This window comes from Phacochoerus africanus, chromosome 10, assembly GCF_016906955.1.
Source record: "Phacochoerus africanus isolate WHEZ1 chromosome 10, ROS_Pafr_v1, whole genome shotgun sequence".
Lineage (NCBI taxonomy): Eukaryota > Metazoa > Chordata > Mammalia > Artiodactyla > Suidae > Phacochoerus > Phacochoerus africanus.
The window spans coordinates 9,028,287-9,051,954 of NC_062553.1; the positions used below are offsets into that span (position 1 = coordinate 9,028,287).

General features: G+C 36.5%; 1 protein-coding gene across 3 annotated transcripts in view; it reads right to left on the bottom strand.

Moving 5' to 3' along the window:
- RAB28 (RAB28, member RAS oncogene family) overlaps nucleotides 1-23,008 on the bottom strand; it is a 170,707-nt gene extending 147,699 nt beyond the window's left edge. For all 3 annotated transcript variants that reach the window (XM_047798053.1, XM_047798051.1, XM_047798052.1), the window contains exons 1-4: nucleotides 22,718-23,008; nucleotides 18,181-18,277; nucleotides 12,705-12,793; nucleotides 4,209-4,338 (exon numbers count right to left, since the gene is read on the bottom strand). In XM_047798053.1, coding sequence (XP_047654009.1) covers nucleotides 4,209-4,338; nucleotides 12,705-12,793; nucleotides 18,181-18,277; nucleotides 22,718-22,792 — 391 coding nt within the window. In that variant the 5' untranslated portion in view covers nucleotides 22,793-23,008. The remainder of the gene's footprint in view (nucleotides 1-4,208; nucleotides 4,339-12,704; nucleotides 12,794-18,180; nucleotides 18,278-22,717) is intronic.
- Nucleotides 23,009-23,668: the final 660 nt, after the last annotated feature.

Here is a 23,668-nt window from a genome sequence, read left to right on the forward strand (position 1 = left end):
ATAGCGCCATAGCTCACAAGAGAGAAGATGACGATGTGTTAGGCCATGGTCAGGTCCACCTGCAATAAGCCCGTAATAGGTATACATATATTGAAAATTCTGAGGCTCTGCAGCACAGCCTCTGATCAAGTGAGAGTGCCTCAAGGCTGAGAGAGCCAGAAAACCAGATTTTAGGCTTGGTGGGTTTGGTTCCCTGAATTGCAGAAGCTGCCCTAGGTGGCAACACCATTGCTTCCAGGCGCTTATGCGGCTGTCCCTGCAGCCTGTCAGACATCGCACTGCAGTGTGAGGGACTGCAGACATCCTCAAACGTCAATGAACTTCCATAAAACACACAGGATAAGGTAGACGACTCACCTTCTTTCCCATTTTGAAAGTCACTAGGAATAATTTTTTACCTCACTAGGGAAAAGTATGACCTTCTAATGAAAATCTGAACATAACTGTACTTATTAATCTCAACAATCAAACAATGCAAACGAAAGTCAGATTTTCGCAAAACTTGAAGATGAAGAGAAAGAGAATAAAATTAAAACCAATCATTTGGTATTTGCACTCTCTTTGGTTCAAATTTTGTGCAAGTTAACAATGGCTAGTTAAATACACGTATGGCACTCAAGAATGTTTGCTGAGGAGTTCCCATCATGGCTCAGCAGTTAACAAACCCAATTAGTATCCATGAGGACTCGGGTTCAATCCCTGGCCTTGCTAGTTGGGTTAAAGATCCATGAGCTGTGGTGTAGGTCAAAGATGCGGCTCAGATCCCACGTTGCTGTGGCTGTGGCGAAGGCCGGCAGATGCAGCTCCAAGTCAATCCCTAGCCTGGGAACCTCTACATGCTGTGGGTACAACCCTAAAAAGACCAAAAAAAAAAAAAATGTTTGCTGAATGAATGTCCAACCCAACACACAGAGAACTAGCACAGTAAAAAACAAGGAATTAAGTGGTACCAAAGAAATTCTCTAGGAACAATTTTCTTCAGGCTACTTTTGTAAAATACCTACCTCAGCTCTACTAATTTGAATCTGTTGATCTTTCTAACTGATCTTAACCACACTTGATTCTTCATTTAAAATAAATAGTACAAAGAAAGAACACTAATATTTCATCGCCTTTTAGAATTGAATATACAATAATTTAAGTACAGTTGACCCTTGAGCAACATGAGTTTGAACAGCACAGGTACACTTTACATAACAAAGTATGTAAAGGCTGTTTTTCCAAAAATAAACATTACAGTACTACATGATCCAATGTTGGTTCAATCCATCAATTTAGACCCGTGGGTAAAGAGGAACCACATTTATAGAGAGAGGACTTTAAGTTACATGTGAATTTTTGGCTGCAGGAAGGAACCATGTCCCTAACCCTTGTGTTGTTCCAGGGTCAGATGCATTATTCACATTAGAGCATTATAAACTGAAACAATTACCTTACTCATTATCAATCTTATTTCATTAAAGCAAGTCTCTTCCTCTGCTCGCTGTATCAGTAACGTACTTTAGTTACTCTTTATATTTAACCACAATAAAATGCAACTTTTACAAAAATAAACCCACAATTCGTCTTTACCTAAAACTATCCTCAATCCTCAGCCCAAATTTCTGTGTTTACTGTATTTTAATAGAAAGCAAATGATTTTATAACTTGCTAATTATAAGCTCCTTCTATGGAACAAATTCACAGACAAACACATTGAATGGACATTTTCTCTCTATCCCATCCTTTTGCTAAACTTTGACTAAAAAGGTGGCTGTAAGAGACAGTATTTTCATAGCCTACACATACTCCTTTTCAATATACGCTTTCTACTCAAATTGAAAAGACTAGGACATAAAACTGAATTTTTAAGAGCACATTTCGGTAGAAGATGACTCGGTAGATAGTGATCATAATAATCCAGTTTCAAATGTCTTCCCATTGTGTTTCTTTGGCTTTGCCTTTAACAAAGTATGTAAAGGCTGGGTTTTTTGGTTTGTTTGTTTTTGTCTTTTTAGGGCTGCGCCCGAGGCATATGGAGGTTCTCAGGCTAGAGGTCAAATCAGAGCTGTAGCCGACGTCCCAGGGCAGAGTCACAGCAACGCAGGATCAGAGCTGCATTCTCAACCTAGACCACAGCTCACAGCAACGCCAGATCCATAACCCACTGAGCAAGGCCAGGGATCAAACCCGCAACCTCATGGTTCCTAGTCAGATTTGTTTGCACTGTGCCACAAGGGGAACTCCATAAAGGCTATTTTTTAATATGTTTATATCCCCCCAAAAGAAAATGCATGCATACTACTCTAACGCAACATTAACTTGGAAACACAAATTGTAAGATCATTCACTACATGATCAAAATGATCATATGAAACTAGGCCAGTGACAGATTACCGTAAATAATATCCAGGAAAATGTTCATCTATAATTGCTTAATTTTACATATATGACATTCTGTGTGACTACATACTGTATTATATGATCTCATTCTGAAAGAAAGTATTATGAATACAGGAAAAGAATTAGAGCTAAGCCAAAAGTGAAAAAATTCTTTTGACTTCCATGCTACTAAGTCTCAAACATAACACAGCAATAATTTTTTGCATAAATTCATGTAACTTATATAAATATTTGTTTTTAAAACCTAGGAATGGCATCACCAGCACAGCCCAATAGTCCATCTAGTCTAACATCCTGTCTTGGACAGTAACCAATGACAGATGCCTCACAGGATACCATAAACACACACTGTATATAATTATGCACCACTACACCATTACTCCATGTGGTAGATTATATCCTGAAAGAAATTAAAACAAATCCCAGCCCCTACCGTTCCCCTACTCTAAAATTTCCCAAAAGGTAAAGGGAAACCTCCGATAAAGCACAAATTTAACTATAATACAACCAATGCTTTGGTGACATGACAAATGACTAAGAAATGATCTCCTAAAATGAAAAGTTGCACTAAGAAATAGAACTTAAGGTCATCAAATCTTCTGATTTGTAAAGGGAGAGTTCAATGAATTGAAAAGTATCTGATTCACTCAATTAGATCTATAAAACAGACGAGCCAAATTTAACTAAAGCTTAAAAAAAACCTGTATCATTTACCCATGCCATTCATTTTGTGATATATAATACCGTTTGCTAGAAAGTATTATAAAATTTATATTTTTAACTCTTCAGAGAAATGATATTCACACCTGTTTTGTAATGGTATTAAAGTAAGGCTTGGATTTATTAAATGTTCATCTTAAGTATACAAAACCACATAATGAAGAAATCGTGGTTTGGTCCTTCAGGAAGTACTATTTCCTAAACAATTACAGACAAAAAGTGCACTATATTTTTAAAGACTTTTGGAGAAGATAATTCTCTTGGTAGTATACTTGGGTATTGATTTAACAATGCCTATAGTCAGGAAACGGTTCCTGACCTGAATTCTCTGTGGTATAATTTAAATTCATTTTCTCTTCCTCTGACCTCAAATAAGTTGTAGAAGATTTGGTCATATCATCATATTGTACATATTTGAAGACCCTATTAAGGTTCTCTTTTCTAGGGTAACTGCACTGCAGGACTGTGAACCAAATAACAATCCTGCACTAAATTCGGTCTCACAATTTTTACATGCTGAATATTATGGCCCAAGAGACAGATCTCAAAAATTACTTACCCATTGTTTTTACTAGGCATGCTCCTCCCCAATACACTCTTTCTCCAAAAAATATATATATACATACTTAAGAACCTCAAAAATTCAGAAAAGAGAGGAGAACAAGGAACAATGCACACAAAATTCCATGCAAACACTGCTTTCTTCCCTAGAACAGGGTACCGTTTAATGAAATGTATCTCTGAATATATCTCTGGGACAGAGCTGAAGCTGCAGTGCAATATCATAAAATCTGCAGCTGTGTTGCTGTTCTTAATGGTCCACACTGCTTCCTTCGACCACAGGAAGCCAAAACATACACTGTCAGAACAGAACTTACCTTAACAAGGAATTGGTCAAAGCGGCAGAGCAGTTACGACAGATCAAGCATCAAAACTGTTATTGAAAAGATTGTACACATCTTTAGGAATTTTGTCCTCAAGCAACCTGCACACTCCAAGAAAGCAGTATCTATTTATGTTTCCAAACACGAAAATTTTTTTAGGAATAAAAACTACAGGATAAGCAGATAAACTTTACTATACATAAGTAAACATTAATAACTTACTTTTATTGCCCACCAAGGCAACCAGTGGCTGAGTTTCCGACTCCTCACTCACTTTCTTCACCACAGAATACCAATCTTCTAAGTTCTCAAAGCTTTGATGATTTGTAATATCATATACCAAAAGGATTCCCTGTCACAAGAATTAGAGAACATTTCTAATATGCCACTTTAAAAAAATTACTAATACTGAATATTCTTAAGTAATAGATATGTCTAGTCCAGAGTAAAAATACAAACATGGACTGTATCTGATTTCAATTTGGTTATTAGCAGACAGATAATACTAAATGTTTTCATTCAAGATAAATCCAGCAATTAAGATACAAGGCAAGCTAAAGAATAATTTTAGCATATTGTAAGTGGTCCCCCAATAAGATATCTGGGATATACTTGGTAAGTTACAACAAATAAAAGAAAATCCTATCACAGAGGTGGAAAAAGCTACAAGGTCTACTATTCTGCTTGTCACTTCCATGAAGTCAAACATTTAAACCTTTCTGTAAATAACCATCTGCTGCTCTCCTTTTTAAATACTTTCAAAAATGGAGATTCCATGACATCCCTTGATAGTCAATTTCAGTGTTTAACACAATTTTCTTTAAATAAGTCGATTTCCTCTTTTGGTTCTCTGTGCATCTGGAGAACAACGTGAGAGCGTATTACTTGTAATAACCCTTCATGTACTTGAAGATAGTTAAGTAACTCCTTTACCATCTCCTTTCCAGAATAAACAAACTCAATTCCTTAAACTCGCCTCAAAGGACCTATTTTCTATCCCTTTAACCACAGTTGTTGGTTCTTCCCAGGACATGCTACATACAGTTTTTTGACATCCTCTTTAAAATAAGCAATGTAAAACTGGACATGATACTGTAATAAGAGCCTGAACAAAGCCAAATATAACAGAGGGATTGCTTCCTGCCTCTTATAGATCATATTCTTTTTAATATATCCTATTATTTTGTGTGGGAAGGAGAAGAAGTATGTACACACAGAAAAATAACAGTGCCACATTCTTGACTCTCATCCAATCTGTGGTCAAACACTTAATACAAAGCTCTGCACATAAGTCTGAACCCTAATGGTATTTTTATCTCCTTAAGTTTTAATCATAAATGCTGACTACTTTTTTACACCTACTATTTACCAAACAGATACCTGGATCTTTTCAATAATCCCCACAACAATCATCCAAGACTGGTATTATTATCCTCTTTTTACTAGTAAACATGAAGTCACATGGAGCCAGGATCTGAATCAAGGACTGAATGAATATAAAGTCCACTCATTCATTCTACAAACATTTGTCTACCAACTATATGCCAAGCATTGTGCTAGTACCAGGGATATGAACTCCAACCTCAAAGAACCCTCAGTCTTGCAAAAAAGCCAGGCACATAGACAAGTGTATAACACAGAAGGCATGGCCAATGATAAACATTACTCAACCAGTTCCAGGCAGAGCAGCCTTGAGGAAAGGAAGAGAGAGTGTTATCTGTAGCATTTGCCAATTTCTGCAATGCACTTACCTGTGGCCATTTTCAAGCTACCAGTGTCACTTGACTGAACACACTTAGGTGGGACACCACTACACAGCATTTCCGCTATACAGATATACTCAACATAAATAACCACAACAGCATGAATCACAGAAATATATAGTAAAATAATTAATGACTGATGCATTTAGATCATACAAATCTTTTTTAATATAATTTATGAGTTTATACATAATTTTTAATCATGAATGTATTTGACAATCAGCTCACAAAAATTTCCAAAAAGTTAACAATTGACTCTCCCAAACCGGTATAAGCCTACTATTATTATGACCTTCCAGTACTATGCTCTTTTTTTCCAGTTTTATTGAGAAATAATTGACATACATCACTGAACAAGTTTCAGGCATACAGCATGATGGTTTAATTTATATAAATCACATGTTCTTTTATTAAACTACACTGGCCCCCAAGTCATTCAGCTTCTCTGGGTCTCAGGTAGTTTGCCTCTAAAATTAATCACAGAGTAAAACAGTCTCTAAGATTTCTTTCAGTTCAATTATTCTACAATTTTTATGCAAAATCACATCTCTGATTTATTTCAGGAACTTATAAATCTATTTTTGTCTGTCTCCCCAAATACTCTGAAATAATGCCCAGCGCAGAAGTATTTGAAAAATGAGCATATTCCCACTTTTCTTATTAAGAATAATGTCTCGGAATTGGCCTCTCAACAAAGCCAGTATTCAATCTATTAACTCCAACCCCAGTTGACATGAGCGATACAACATATTACGTTAAAAGAGCTCTGTCCTAGAAGAGCTCTGTCAGATTGCCTTTGGACTGCAGTCCTCACCCACCTATATGATACCTGCCAGGCCTGAGCGATTAAGCATAATAATAAAAATAAACTTACTTTAAAACTAACATCCTACATAATTGCTGGGAACTTTTCCTGCTATTATTCTGAACTAATATGAATCACATTTTGAAGACAACTTTGAGGTAGTTTATACTCTCATAAACTGAGTCTTGACCTATGAGCCTCTTAAACCTTAAAATCTTCAGAATTTAGAACCCTTCTAGTTAATATATTAAAATATTCATCTCAGGAGTTCTCACTGTGGCTCATCAGGTTAAGAATGCAACGTAGGCGTTCACGTCGTGGCTCAGTGGTTAACAATCCGACTAAGAACCATGAGATTTTGGGTTCAATCCCTGGCCTCGCTCAGTGGGTTAAGGATCCCGTGTTGCTGTGCCTGTGGCGTAGGCCGGCGGCTACAGGTCCAATTAGACCCCTAGCCTGGGAACCTCCATATGTCTCAAGCGCAGCCCTAGAAAAGACAAAAAAAAAAAAACCAACATAGTGTCCGTGAGGATGCAGGTTCAATTCCTGGGTTAACGATCCTGCATCGCTGCAAGCTGTGATGTAGCTTGCAGATGTGCCTCAGATGTAGGGTTGCTGCGGCTATGGTGTAGGCCAAAAGCTACAGCTCCAATTTGCCCCCTAGCCTAAGAACTTCCATATGTCACAGGTGCGGCTGTAAAAATGAATAAACAAATAATTTTAAAAATATTCATCTCAACATGAGTCAATACCTGAACATAACAGAATATATACAAATAACATGGCCAGCATCTCTTGATAATCAGTACTAGACCTGAGATATAGGATAAAAATTAAATACCACTGATTTAGACCAGGAGTTAGTAAACTATGGCCCCCAGGTCAAATTCTGCTCAAAGCCTATATAGGTAAATAAATTATTGAAACAGAGTTGCACTCACTTCAGTATTATTAATGGCTGTTTCTGCACTATGACTGCAGAGCTGAGTAGCTGCACCAGAGACAGTATGCCCTGCAAAACCCAAAATATTTTCTATCTTTTCAAGAAAAAGTTTGCCAATTTCTCATCTAAACCAATATGCCCCAGTATTCTTCAGTCAGCAATATCTATGAATTGTCCTGGACTTATAAAAAAGATAGAAGGATAAACAGCTTTTCATTAATCTAGCCACCTACCAAGCCAAACATCTATCAGTTCATATATCTCTTTCTCAATACTATTTAATGTAAAAATTATGATTTTATCTTTGCTCCTAACAAGACAATTTTGTACCAGTTTTGACATACACCAATGTGCTGAATATCTGACAAGGGAAAATGAGAAAACCAGACATTAACATACAAAAGAACTTGTAGGAGTTTCCTGATGGCTCAGGAACTTCACTTCCAAAACCGCAAGTATTTTTTCTCCCTGATTTATACAACAAATAATCTACTTCAGTTTTTAATTACATAGAGAAATGAATGAAATCATATAGATTATACAACTGTCATAACAACGTATACTTTGCTATTTAAGTACAACCTATAAGAAGGAACACTAGTGCAAGAGAGGTCTGTAAATACAGTCGGTTATAAATTGGCAAAAATACAACTAAAGAATTTGTAGTAAAAGACAGCAGAGATTCTCAGGGAGTCCAACTTTGAGATGTGCTCTCTCCCCAGATGTCATTCAGGCACCGTGTCCTTTTGTTAGTGGTCAACAGGGTGGCTCAGCTGTGGGGGGCACTGGCACACAATAGCAGTTGTGTTTTACCTCACAAACGACTACATTTCATTGAGTTTATGCTCAGTAGAGCAGTGTTTGCAAACCACTTAGATTCCAGAAGGGAAAAAGCTACAAAAACGAAACATCCAGTCCTTCTCTGAGGTTTGTTATTAGCCTCTGTTAGCCACAGGTTACAGAGCACTAAACACTACGTACTGTGTGTTTGCTCGTAACCACTATGCAAAATAGCCTATAACATCTTTCTGAAGACTCCTAGAAAATTTTAATTTAAAATCTAGGAATTTAACTGGGACAGAAGTCCTAAAACTACTTCTTGACAAAATGCCTCACTAATTCTTCCTTGGGTTTCAATTCAATTCCATTTCAACCAACACTATTCAACACACTATCACTAAAATTTAAGGCTACCAAAAGGGAAAAAGTGAAGAGGATAAAATAATCAGTTTTATTTAGATCTAAATTAATATCCAGCCTAAAAATAAGCTTCTTCCTGGATGATAAGAAATGCTTTAAAAAAAAATAGATTCGTAGCTTAATAGCCCAGATGTGTGTAAGATAATTCCTTCTAGACACATAAGTTAGAGAACCTAAAACAAAGTTCTAAAGAATACATTATACTGATGCCCTCAAAATAGCCTGTCAAAACATTTCTTAAAGATTTCTATCCTGTAGCACAAAAATTCAAGTATTTATGAGGTGGGCAATATATAGCATCTACAACGACTCTAGAAACAGTAGAGACCTACTTTGAAGAATAATTATATAATTATATAAAGTTATTAAATGCTATTAAAATGTTTATGAAAGCACTGTTTCTTAAAAGAATTGTCTCCCTCAATTTATGGTGGTGAACTGTAGTCAGAGCTTCTCTGACCTGGGTGAAAATTTTACATATATTTCAACAAAAGAAACCACTGGAAAATATACTTTATTGTATTTTACATAGCACTTAATTTAGAATCTCTGGAAAGCAGAGAACATTTATATTATCATTAATTTATGACAACTCATTTTATCATCTCAGAACTCCTACTTTCCTGGGACAATCTCATGAAAATGTTCGTGTAGTTCCTAGAAATACTCTACTATATATATATATTTTTTTTTTTTGTCTTTTTGCCTTTTCTAGGGCCACTTCCACAGCACATGGAGATTCCCAGACTAGGGGTCTGATAGGAGCTGTAGCCACTGGCCTACAGAGCCACAGCAATGAGGGATCCGAGCCGCGTGCAACCTCATGGTTCCTAGTCGGATTCATTAACCACTGTGCCACGACAGGAACTCCAACTACTATATTTTTTTTAATAAAACAGGGTATTTGCTTTACAGAGATTGTAAAGCATAAACAATGGAAGGCACTGTCAGAAGAGAAAAAAATCAACATGTACCTTCCAAAGAGAAATCTTATGTGACAGTCTTTCTCCCAAAATATGAGGTATGTTAGAAAAGAATTGAGATATTTTAATAAACTCAATTATTTCAAAAAAGATGAAGATTTTTTAAATTTCTACAAATTTGCCATTGATGTCTGCTGACTTTAAGCAGCTATGTAACAGCATAAAACACACTGTAAAGAACAGATGTGATGAGTTCCCACTGTGACACAGTGGGTTAAGAATCCAACTGCAGAGACTTGGGTCCCTGCAGAGGAACAAGTTCAATCCCCAGCCCAGCGCAATGAGTTAAAGAATCCTGCATCACTGCAACTGCATATAGGTCACGTTGTGGCTCAGATTCAATTCCTGGCCCAGGAATTTCCATATGCTGCAAACGCAGCCATAAAAAAAGGACTGATCTGAGGATATGGTCACACAACATTGTGAAGGTACTAAACACCACTTGCCATATACGTTAAAAATGGTTTTAGGAGTTCCCGTTGTGGCGCAGTGGTTAACGAATCCGACTAGGAACCATGAGGTTGCGGGTTCAGTCCCTGCCCTTGCTCAGTGGGTTAACGATCCGGCGTTGCCGTGAGCTGTGGTGTAGGTTGCAGACGCGGCTCGGATCCCGCGTTGCTGTGGCTCTGGCATAGGCTGGCAGCTACAGCTCTGATTCAACCCCTAGCCTGGGAACCTCCATATGCCGCAGGAGCGGCCCAAGAAATAGCAACAACAACAACAACAACAACAAAAAAGGTTTTATATTACGTAAATCTCATGTCAACATTAATTTCATATATTAATTTTATAATATTAGTAAAATTTAAATTTGTATAAATCAAATCTTTGAATGATTTGAAGTTAAGGTAAAATTAAGAGAGCCCAATCCATAAGCATTATCTTCCCCTAATTTTTAGGTGAAGAAAAATTTATCAACTGTATATTATTATCTACTCTGATGCATAAACTCTTCCTGTTCTCCACTAACTCTAGACAAATGCATAAAACCATAAAAAGCTATTCTACCTGACATTCAGAGTCAAATATTAGAAGCCTGACTAATCTAGTTTTCATTTTTTTAATCCAATATGTGTCCTTGAAAATAGATTTTAATGGAGCAAAGAGGAAAAAGATTGCTATTTTCGAATCCCATCTTACCAACTGGGTGAATGAAACAAAGACTGTGGCTTCCCACATGTCTCTGGCCAGCAATTTTTCTTTAGCTTAATATCTCCTTTAAACATAATCAGTTTAAAAGAGAAACAAACAACAATGAAAAATCCAGACACAAAAATCTAAGACGTATTTTTTAAGAGAAACATTAACAGGTATAAAGTATCAAGTCACACGGTCACAAGTGAAAATGAACAGAAATATTTTCCAGGAGACAAAGAACAATGTAGAAGAAAAGGGAAAGAAGTGTTCTAAGAGCCAAGTCTATATAACAATAATGCAAAAAACAAACCTCTAGGCCCTTTATACATGATTAAGAACCACATAAGCCTCATCCTTCTCTGACCATTTTAGAAAATAATTTAGAATCTATCTTCCATCCAAAATGAAGGAAATGTTATTTGTTAAACATTAAACTTCAGGGAGTTCCCATTGTGACTCAGCAGGTTAAGAACCTGACTGGCATCCATGAGGATGTAGGTTCAATCCCTGGCCTTACTCAGGAGGTTAAGGATCCGGCGTTGCCTGAAGCTGCAGCATAGGTCAAAGATGCGGCTCAGAACTGGCATGGCTGTGGACAGGCTGGCAGCTGCAGCTGTGATTTGACCCCTAGCCTGGGAACTTCCTTATGCCACAGGTACAGCCATAAAAAAAAACAATCAAAATTCCTATAGTAGAGTGCTTAAAATTCTCTGTCCTCATCCTCTAGATTCATTTCTTATGACCAAGACAGTTCACATAACCAGGTTATGATTCTCCACTTAAAACATCAAACTCTAATAAAGAAGTGAGGATTTTATAAATATTATCCCCAAGACCTTATGATATGAAAGATACCCACTAATTAAAAGTGGAAGAAAAAGCAAAAACGGCATATCAGTAATTAATTTTAAATATGTTAATTACTAATATATTTGCTACTTGTATCATAATTTCAAAACTTATAAATTATGTCTATATAAGCTCATATTGCCAAAGAATTTTTATTTAATTATTCAAGTGGTTTTTCTTACTCTACACAGATTTCCTTCTGAAACGACACCATACAAGACTATCATGTTAGGGAGTTCCCATCGTGGCGCAGCAGAAACATCCAACTAGGAACTATGAGGGTGCGGGTTCGATCCCTGGCCTCGCTCAGTGGGTTAAAGATCCGGCATTGCCATGACTGTGATGTAGGCTGTAGACGCGGCTCGGATCCCACATTGCCGTGGCTCTGGTGTAGGCCGGTGGCTACAGCTCCAATTCGACCCCTAGCCTGGGAACCTCCATATGCCACGGGAGTGGCCCTAGAAAAGACAGAAAGACAAAAAAAAAAAAAAAAAGACTATCATGTTAAAATATTGTGTGTGCTTCATATATACAGTCATGGTTTCCGGTACAGTATGTTGATATACTTATTAAATCTGAACTATATATACATATTTAATAGACTACTACATAGTATAAAAATATATAGACATATAAATATGTTTTTGTCCTTATAACTTAAAATGAAATTAACTTTTCCCCTACTATAATTTTCATTTAATTTATATATTCTATAAGTAGTCAATATGACCCAATCAGTTAGTAAAATCGAAATATCATTTATCACTGCATGTATTCAACTGCTGACAACAATATTAGTAATATAAATAACATATGAAAACTATTGGAGTCACCTGGTTCCCTGACCCAAATCATTCCAAACATGATTTGGGGGGATGATGAAATCAAAGGATCGGCATAAATATAAAATTAGTCTCTCTATATGTCAGATAAAAATCAAGGTAGAAAAAGAATGTGTGTGTGTGTGTGAGTACCTCCTTGTGTGTGTCTGTGAGGGACATATTTTCAGTACTGGAATTCACAGAATTCATTTCATACCTGTGCTCCATAGATATATTTATCCAGCATTTTGCCTCCAATTGTCTGTCCTCCTATGTCCCAAACTTGAAGAGTAACATTCAAGTTTCCTGGGATATAAAAATAAGAATACAAAAAAAGTTAAGTAACAATATAACAACTGAATACAGTTTTACAAAACATTAGGTCACAATGATAAACTCTGGACCTAATTTGTCTTTTATTCTGCATGTTCACCTGGTCACGTATCTGGAATTGTTAAATAATATTGTCAAAAGAGAGCAAAGTGGGGAATTTAGGTTTCGACCTTACTCCATTTCCACGAAACCACATTTATAATCACTTACACTACAAAAGAAAATAAAGGAAGTTTTAATTCATAAACTTCTAAACCTTAAATAAAATTTTTCCTTTTTTTTTTTTTGGCTTTTGTCTTTTTAGGGCTGCACCCATGGCATATGGAAGTTCCCAGGCTAGGGGTTTAATCGGAGCTACAGCTGCCAGTCTACGTCACCGCCACAGCAATGCCAGATCTGAGCCATGTCTGCAACCTACACCACAGCTCATGGCAATGCCGGATCCTTAACCCACTGTTCAAGGCCAGGGATCAAACCCGCAACCCCAAGGTTCCTAGTCGGATTCATTTCTGCTGCAACATGATGGAAACTCCTCAACCTTAAATAAAATTTCTTAAATATAAAATAGAATGACAAAGCATTTGTATGTAGGGTAAGAAATATAATTTAAAAATAAAAAATGAACTTTATATACTAACCTATCCTATTGTATAAAGAGAATTTTGGTATAAGTTCTAAACACTACAGTTTCTAAAACTTACAGATTAACAATAGACTAAAAAAAATGGTCCCAGACTTTCAAATGAATTTTTAAATTTGAATGTCAGCTACTACACACAAATAGTAAACATAATTCAAAAATTACATGTTTTCAAACTTAACGTATAAAATAAAACCATATTTGACAGCCCTCGTCAGAACTGATGCAGGATATACACCCAGTATATCACTAAATATTAGGATGCATTGAAGCCTGTTCAGAGCATTTCAATGAAACCAATTATATTTTCATAACATATAATATTATATAATAATATGCCTTCATAAAAATGTAACAAATCTCTTCCCCTACAAGTATTATAAAAGCATTCTAAAATACTAAAAGACAATCTTTGAAATTTTTTGCCTATTTTGCAAAATATTTACTTGATTAAAAAATTATGAGAAGTTATTTTCTATTATTAATGCAATTAGTAACTAAACTATAAAATTTAAAGACCACGTCTGATATGTTCTGCAAGTTTAATATTTCAAACTATTTCTCCTAATAAAAGTATGCAGTTTTCTCCAAAGGTAGACAAAATTTCAATTAGCACCTTCAAAATGAGCTCCACACCAAAAATGTATCTTTCTGAATGATTTGCAAATCAGGAAAACTCAAAACTAGTCTCACTTCAAAAACAAACAAAAAGATGATATTGACATGAATTTTTATACCAATGGAGAACACTAAAATCGGGGAATGTTAGTCACACCATTCAACTTTGCAACTGAAAAGGAAAGTACGACACCAGATTAACCAGCCAAGTTCTACCCTTAACTCTAAATTTCGTTGGGTTTGTATTACAACCTCTCCATTATTTGGATGTAGGTCTGTTCCATCTGCCAACGTGCAGAGGATTTACATGAGGAACTCCCATTAGCATTAATAAGAGCTACTGAAGTTAATCACCCATCATCATTCCCACATACACATACTTTCAACGCTCACAGAGTAATGACTGAAAAGTTCTTAAAGCTCTATGACTACAAAAACCAAAATGTCACAGGCCAAGACTCAGACAACAACTTGTGCAAACCCAATTTCTTAAAAATCTAAAATCCACATTCAAAGTTCATTCTCCTACAATGTTGTTTCAAGCAGGTGAGAAAGTGCTATTGTTACTTGAAGTATATCAAAGAGTTTCAGAGATCCCAAGATAAACAGGCAATACTCTAACCATTTCACTCATAAAACTCCTTACAGTTAAGTGTTTACTTCAAAAAACAGTACTTAACAATATTAAACTTTTTTGAGTAAAATTTTAGGCAACACTTAATAGAAAGCATTTAATCCCATTTTCTTCAAAGCCATTAAATTCTTATCACTTAACTTCATATCAAGAAATATGAAGTATTTTTCCTTTAAGTTTTGATATTTAGTTCTGATATTCAGATCCCATCTTATCTATAACTTTAAAAACATGATCTTCATCACATGTTTCAAACTCTAACTTCATCATTTCAAGACTCTAAATCGCTTATTCAACTGCCTCCCATCTAAGAGGTTTATATTCATGTCTTTGAGTATATTTTTAAATCCATACCTTTCCAAATAAACACTGTTTTTCTTGGTTGGTTTGTTTTTCTTTAACATACATATTCAGTGCCTCAGATAAAAATAGGTATGCACTAATAACCCACTAATCACAATGCTAGCAAAAAAAAAAAAAAAAACCTACAAACTTTTGCTATCATTATAGCTTTAGCAAATGATATTAACTTCATAGTTACTTCATACATCTCAAAATAAATTTTTAACTTCCACATTTGAATTTGAAACTTATTATAAAATAAATAAATGGCAGTTCCCTATTTGGCAAACAAAATAACACAGAATTCAAATCAATATTCCTTTTAGTTCTTACAAGCAAAAACGTATGACGTGATCCAGTATATACTCAGAATGACAGGTCTATAAAGCTACGTAAGAATTTTCAAATAATATTGAAAATTTTTAAAAATCAAGAATTCATTTAACATTAATTTCTAAATAATAAAGAATGTTAAGGAAATTGTCATCAATCTAATCTCAAATGCAAAATGCTAGAATAGTCCTGCTCCTCTGTAAGAAATTACATTTAACTTGTGGAAAAAATAAATAAATAAATGAGGCGACAAAATACAGGTAAGTTGCTCTCGGTATGAATCAAAGCCACCAAGAGGATTCAACAGTGACCTTGTAAAAGTACACTTGGTGCCTTGGTTAACCTTACTTAAAGTGCTGCAGAGTCAGGATGGAACTAAAAACACAAGTCTGCCCACTTCTTGTACTAAAGACTTAAAAATCTTTTTCACAGTAGAACGCTGTTTACTGGACTGTACCCACAAGCTTCCTGAAAGTATTTTGACTAAGGTTCTTAAGAAGCTCTATCAGCAGAATCTCTGACTAACAGATACACTATTTTAAGCAGTAAAATCTGCACAGTGGTTGCATCCAGACTATACAGCATACCAGATCATGAAATATACTAAAACGGATGAGTATTTGCAAAGTAATGACCTTGAAAACTTGCATGAAGAGAATGTCAATAGATGGACAGGAGGTATTACACCTCTAACTATCTGAATGGACAGAAGACTTACTAGAAAACAAACAAATATTAGATTTGCCTCCTATGCTGCTGCACCATAAATTCAATAATGTTGCCTGTAATGTTTTAGCAAATGATACAATTAATCATTTGACACAATGAATTAAAATTAAGGTTAAACTATATAAAGGGTATACTATAAGTCTTTTAAATTTATTCACCTCATTTCTTAATGTACCTATTAATAACATAAAATCAAGTTACAAACAATTTTTTTCTACTAAAATTTCTACCATAATTTTAAGTCCATTAAGTCAAATAAAACCAAATGCCTTTAAAAACATTTTTTTTTCTGGAACTCTGCCCATAAAAATAAAAACTTAATCAGAAAAATTAAAACATACATTCATTAAGAGTATACATTTCCTAATGTCATTTTTTAACCTAAGTACTTTCTAACTATAAAATCTATTATAAATTTGGATTTCAAAAATACCAAATTTTTTTTTTAAGTCATCAAATTTTAAAAATTGAGAGTGGTGTAAAAAAGATCAGAAATCATCATATATATCACATACATAAAACGTCCAAAATCAGTCCTAAAATGTTTTTAATGTTTAAATAGGTGCTTGCTCCCTTATTTAAGTCTTTGAACCGAAAATCAGAAAAATTAAATAATATTAATAGCATGAAGTTAGTGCTTTTGCTAATTAGCATCAAAACAAAATAGTCAATAAATACATATTGAGGTTCTCTGTGCAACAAGTGGCATCTCTAAAAAAAGTGATGAAAAAGTAAGTTTTCAGTATGTATATTATGTGTTTATACATGTACTCTACTAGTGACTGCTGCAAATATTTTGAAAGCAGCATTAACCTATACATGCCAGTGAGAATAACATAAATGAGATTTTCAGTTTTGAACACCTTAAGAGTTCTGAGTGAGATTTTCATTTAAAATACAAATGAAACAAAATATGCATATGTTTCTCATTAACCCTCCTTCTGAACAATAACTTAGTAATGCAAAACTGGAATTCTTTTCTTAAGCTATATCTTCTAACTTATTTTTCACTGATAGCCGAGTACCAACAACCATCACAAAACATAACAGAGTATATTACTAGTGAGATATGCAGAATATACCAACAGTTTTCATTAACTGCTCTAAAGCTTTCAGAGAGTTGGTTATCTGACAGATGGGAGAGGTTAACATATTTCAATAATATCAGAATTTATTAAACTCCTTCCCACTATATCACTCATGTTCCAGTATATGAATCTGACACTACACTTGCAACTGTTTTTATTCAAATGTGTTTCCTCAGAGAGGAGAGAGATGGACTGGTTTATGAAGACAATCAAGATAAACTAATTTTAATAAAATACTTTAAACATAATACAAGCATCACAAGTAAATAGAGCATTTTAAAGCCCCAATTGTTCAGAAACTAACTTAAAACAGAAACCACTCTTTTTTTGTTATTATTTCCCTGTATTTCCCACAAAATGTGCTGCAACTGGCATCTAAATAGTTTCTTTGCAGGGTGAACTGAAACATCTTGAATGCTCAAACTGTATTTTTATGAGTGCCTAGGGACCCTAAATTTTAGTGGTCTATTAAATGCCAGCAATTTCATGCTGCCTTGCATAAAACAGCATTCACATATTAGAGCACAGAAGTTCCATAGCTACATTATACTTATGTTCCAACTTTCTCCCAAACAAAAAAAACTGAAGCAGAGGCTAATCAAAATACTATTTAAAAAAATAATCCCTTCCAGCCTTCTCACATTTAGCTTATACAATATCTGTTGATAATTATATGGCATTTGATTTTTTTTTAACTTTAGAATTTTATAAGCAGCTATTGTTTATCTTCAAAAAAAATGTATAGTGGCCAAAAACAGTGAGAGAGTGGGAAATACACAAAAGTTTTCCTCACATCCATGGACAGTATGTCTTCATGGTAGATGCTGGTGAGAGTTAACCTCCCTATGATAGATTTTCTGATTACATATATTTTCACATTACAAACGGCCCCCAAATTTATTTCACACATTTCTGCTTATGTCTTTTATTGTCAGATATGCACAATTTTCTATGTTAAGACATTTCAGTCTCTTACCTGGCAATGTTATCCTTCTCAAAAAGAAATCCAGTCCTATAGTTTGTTTGTACTGTTTCCCAAAAGTTTCTTGAGCAAAACACGTAGCTAAGGAGGTCTAAAAAATTGATGCACAAAATATCAAAATTAATGTCTTTGTTTTGAAAATGTAAACACAAAATCACTACTAAATCTTATTAAGTAATCTTAATATTTGTACTCCCATTAATCCAACAAGCAACTTTAAGCAGCTCTAATTAGTTACAAGGGGAAGAGAGACTTAATCATTCCACCAGGTAAATTTCACTTGCCAACCAGCTATCAGTGGCAACAACAGACTAATCGGCTAAATCTCTTTAAATCCCCTGTCAAGTTCCTTTCTCCTTGCTGGAACTTAGAATTCAAATAAATAAATATATATATTACAGATTTCAGAGAAGTTTCACTTCTGAGTTAAACATTATGAGTAGTTTGTGCCCTCAGCCCAGAAGAAAAAGCACTAATCAAGGAGAGGAAAGCCTGTTTATAGAATTTGCCTTCTCCCCCCGACCAACCCAAGAAAAGTATCTAATTCTTCTCTATATTAAAAATGCTAAATAAAAAAGAATCTGTAGAATGGCTGAGAGTATTCATCTCTTAAATTAAGAAGTGGATTTTTTAAATTAATATTAATCAGGCAAAAATAAACATACTTCATCTAAGAACCATAAAGCTTACAAGTTATAAGAACATTATAACCAGAACAGATAAAAACTCTGGAGTTTCTTTAGAGTACCAACTTTAACCAAAGCAAAAGAATAATCACTCTAGTAACAGCTGAAGTAACTCAATAACTCAAAAGCTTCTGAAACGTTTTAAATATACAATTTATTTGTAAACTTCCCCAAAACGATGAGAAAGAGAACTTCATGAAGTTTTTATGCTCTACAAGAAAGACTCCTAAAGTTAAGGAAAAATAGCCCTTTTTCATTTTAAAAGTTAAAATTAGATGGCAACTCCAAAAACAATGAAAACCAAAATAAAATTTCCAAGATAGCTTATTATAATTAATTATGACATAAGTACAGTAGTACAAAAGAAAACCTGGCCCAATTTCAATTCCTTTAAACAAAAAGACCTAAAATTCCTTTGACATAAGAATTGTTATTTTTCATATAAATAGCAATACACACACCCTTTTAAATACTCAGCATTTGTAAGAAATGTCTAAAATATTTGGTTAAATATGCACTGAGTACCATAGGAAAAATGTTTTGGCTAGATTCTGAGAAATAAACTTGCCACACCAAAATGAAAATTTATTTAAATTCCTTGATAATATATAAACTGAGGGATGGCGGGGAGGGTAAGCATTCCTTTTGTTTTTCATTTGGCCTTGTTTATGCCATTGAGCTTCTTTAACTTAGAGCACAAAATCAACTGTAAAGAGGCTTAGAGTTTAAAAAAAAATAATCAACACTACTTATACTGTTAGAGATATTTGAAAATGTTTAATGTATGTATGGTTAAAACATTTTTATAAGTCAAAGAGAAACTCAGGCACATGTAACTTCAGCATAATGTCATGTAAGGTAACTTTTCACTTTCATTTAAGTTTCTCAAAATTCAATTCTTACATTAACAAATATTCAGAAAAATTTGGTTTCTTTTCCTTAAAATAAGACTTAGAGATTTTGAAACTCCACCCTCACACTTTTGAGGCAAACGTAAAACTAGAATTTTCAACTGGAATAGAATATAATCTGTCGAAAGTATAGGTAACTGGAAATAAAGAAGATTAAAATGGGTTTTTACATCATCTCCATCATCTTAGCATAAAAATTAAACAGAGGAGCAACTGAATAAGTGGGAGGCACTTCCTCTTTAATTATCTACATATCGTGCTATCTTTCACATTCAATAATTTCTCACAAGTCATTGTATAAGTACTTTTCTTAAAACAATTATGAAGTGAACACCATCAACTATAAATGTAACTTTTTTATCTGATTCTTCATAGTTTTTGTTTGGTAAACTTTTACTAACAATTTTCAATCAGAGTACATGTATTAATACTGAAAAAACACCATGAAGGAATAATCTGCCTCAAAAAATCTTAAGAAATATGTAATAAAACGCAAAGCATGAGTCAAAACAGGAAAGAAATAGAAACACGTGTTAATAGGAGGAGGAGCTAAATTTCTCTTGCAGGAACTCTTAGTGGTCATCTCAATACTCTCCTGCTTCTGTCAGGGTATATACAAATGCCCTGAGTTAAAACTAGCAAGAAAAACTGAGGCAAAAAGAAAATGGCCAGAAGTTAAATCAGGATACAAATAAGAACTAAAGAGAGGCTGAATTCATAAAAGAAAAGGAGGGCAAAAGAAATAGGATGGAAATGTCGGTAGCTGTCAATAATACACCAATAATATGAAAGCTGAATAGTGTATGGAGGGGAAAAAAAAGCTTGATGTACAAAAAACAAAAAAAGCTTAATTTCTGATGCTGGTATCCAGAAATTTCTGGCAGAAAAAGCCTTTACATTTTAAAATAGTAAGATGACAAAGACTAAATCAGAACACCATAAAGAGTATCACTGTTATCCTTTGAAGTGCGATAGCCCTAATTCGACAATACAAATTGGAAAAAAAATGCTTTGTCCTACACTAGACAGAATTTTAGACAGAGAGGAAAAACCCTAATTATCACACTAAATTAGCAACAAAGGGAAAAAGTGTTACAGGCCAGATGAAAAACCTAGATAGGAAATTGTGAACAAATTTCAAAAGAGAAATACATGCATGATAATGGATGAATATTGGGATAAAAAAAGAATTACGATAGAATGTAGGATAATGGACATTTCTGTGTCTTCATACAAGTGTATTAGTGTTATAGATAGTCACTATAATTTAAACAGGAAATAACTTGAGTTATAGTTAACCATAAAAATATTTGGAAAATGAAAAATTAGAAGTCATTCAAAAGAAAATACAAATGAGAAAACTATAAAAAAATCACTTAAAATTTTTTCTTAATAAGGATGTTAGAAACAATGCTGATTTATTTAAAACAATTCATCCATTCAAAATACTGTTATAAATGTACAAAAAATACTTCATTTAAAAAGCGACTTAAATTCCTTCCTTCCTCAAAATGTCTAAAAGTAATCAGAACATATTAAGTTGTTCTTCCTCAACAATAAAAATCAATAACAAATACCAAGAATGGCAAGAGTGAAATTAACAAGAGTTCTCCAAATTTTACATATGAATGACACGTTTCTCGGGGCCCTAGCAACGCAAATCTGAGGGAAGGACAGGAACAGCTGTGCAGTGACAACTGCCAAGGAAAATGCAGCAAGCAGTCCTCACCACAGATACTCGGGTCCAAACTACACCCGTAACACGGAAACATGAAGGTGAAAACGGAAAACCTGCCTTTCCGAAGATTCTTGTTGGGAAAAGGGATTGGGAGAAGAAAGAAGACAAACTTTAGCAATATTCCCAGAAATAGTGTTGACGCTACTAATACAAGCAACAGGTGTGAAGGTTCCCAGGGCAGAGGCTTTTCACCTTATTTGGAGAATGGATCATAAACCCCTTTAAGACCTTATGGACCCTCTCCAAAAAGCAAACGCAATGTTCATTCCATTTCAGGAGCTCCACAATCCTGGGTTAAAAACCTTGCCTATAATGTATGGGGACTGACTACCAGATATTCATACACTCAGCCTCATTCGCTCAACCAACTGTCACCAAAGGACAGACTTTAAGTCAAGGATCCCCTCCTCAGGCCGGCAGCTCTGCCCTCAGCATCCGGCCCAGAATAGGAGCTTAACAGATTTTTGCTGAATGCATGCTTGTGTTGACAGGTGCTGTGCTGGTAACAGAGATGAACAGGTATGATGCTCTAAAACAGGAACTAACGTTTACTGAGTGCACACCATGTGCGGAAAGCTTTATGTGGACTTTCGCATTTAATGGAGATCTGCACACTTCACCCTTCATGGCGACCTTTATCAATACACCCATCTTACAGACGAAGCGCAAATAGGATAGCAATTAGCCCTCCAAGGACCCGACCAGTAAGTGCTGGAACCCCAATTCTCTCATCCAGGGAATCAGATGCAGAGTCAGGCTCTTGGGACCTCCCAGTGCAGTGGAGGCATCAGAAACGGTAAACGGGGGGGAAAGAGCAGAGTGACGTGAACTAAAGAAAAAGAGGTAAGCCGCTTTGGCGGACCCCTGCCAGTCCTCAGAGGCGAGAAGCTGGAAAGCGTCCCAGGCAGACGATGCTGGCTCGTGTCTTGAAGAAATAGGAGTTCGTGATCCGGGCAGAGAGTTAGGAAATGACCTTTGTGAAAATAATAATCGGAATAATAAAGAGAGCTGGATAGCTCTCGTCGGACTTCACCGAGCGCCTAATTCGTGTCTGGCCCCAGGCCACGACCTGGCGGATCCCAGCCCACAAGCCCCAGGGCTCGGGGACACAGGACGACGCCGGGAGGCGGGGAGGAGGCTGGGGCCGCGCCGGGGTTCCCGCAGGCCTGGCACGGAGGGCCCACTCGAGGACTGACCTTCCCGGAGGTGCCGTCCCCCAGCACGACGATTTTCAGTTGCCGGTCCTGGCTCTCCTCCTCGGAGTCCGACATGGTGTCCCAGGAACCAGGCCCGCCTCCCCTCCCTCTCCCACTCCCGCAGAAGGAGTGCAGGAAGGGAGGGGGTCTCCGGGGGAGGGGGAGAGGAGGAAGGGCGGCAGCGGAGGGCAGGACCCCCCCCCGCCCCGGCGTCTCCGCGGGCGCTGGAGGTTTCCTGGGAGAATCACTCGCCGGGCGCCATCTTGCCCGCCTCCCCTCCCCCTGCGCGCGGCCCCGCCCCCTGCGCGTTACGTCGGGCGCTCGCCCCCCGCCCCTGCGCTAACCCGCGCCTACCGTGAGCCTCCTAGGCGCGCCGGACCATCCGCCGGCCTGCGATGAGGGGGCGTTCGAACGCCACAGGAGGGACGGGGCGCCACCCTCGCAGGCTTAGTTGGCGGAATTAAAAAAAAAGCATGTGTATCATTAAAATTGGGTATAAAAATGGAAGCAGAGCAATGCACAGATGTTCTATGAATTTCTCTCGTTTACATCTCCCCACCCCCCCGTGAAGGTCCCTGATGCGAATGGTTTAGCCCGAAGGGGCGGGAGGGGGGTGTGACGCCCAGGCTGCGCGCCGCGGTTGCCAGGGAAGCCAGAGCCGGAGGAGAGGCGGAGGGGCGGGGCCCGGGGCCCGTCTCAGGCGCACAGGACGCCGGTTGCCCAGCGGAGCGCGCAGTGGTGGGGTCTCTGGAGCCGTGCGAGCGCTTGGGGTCACACCCCAGGAGGAGAGGTTGCCTGGCCGAAGAGAGGGCGGTTGCTGAGGACGTCGCTGCTGGGCGGCGGCGAAGCTGCGGTAGTTGCCAGGAATGGAATATAGCTTTGATGCTGCCTTCTCTTCGCCTCTGAAACCCTAGGTTTCTTCGTACAAACAACGGAATCCGATGGTTCTTA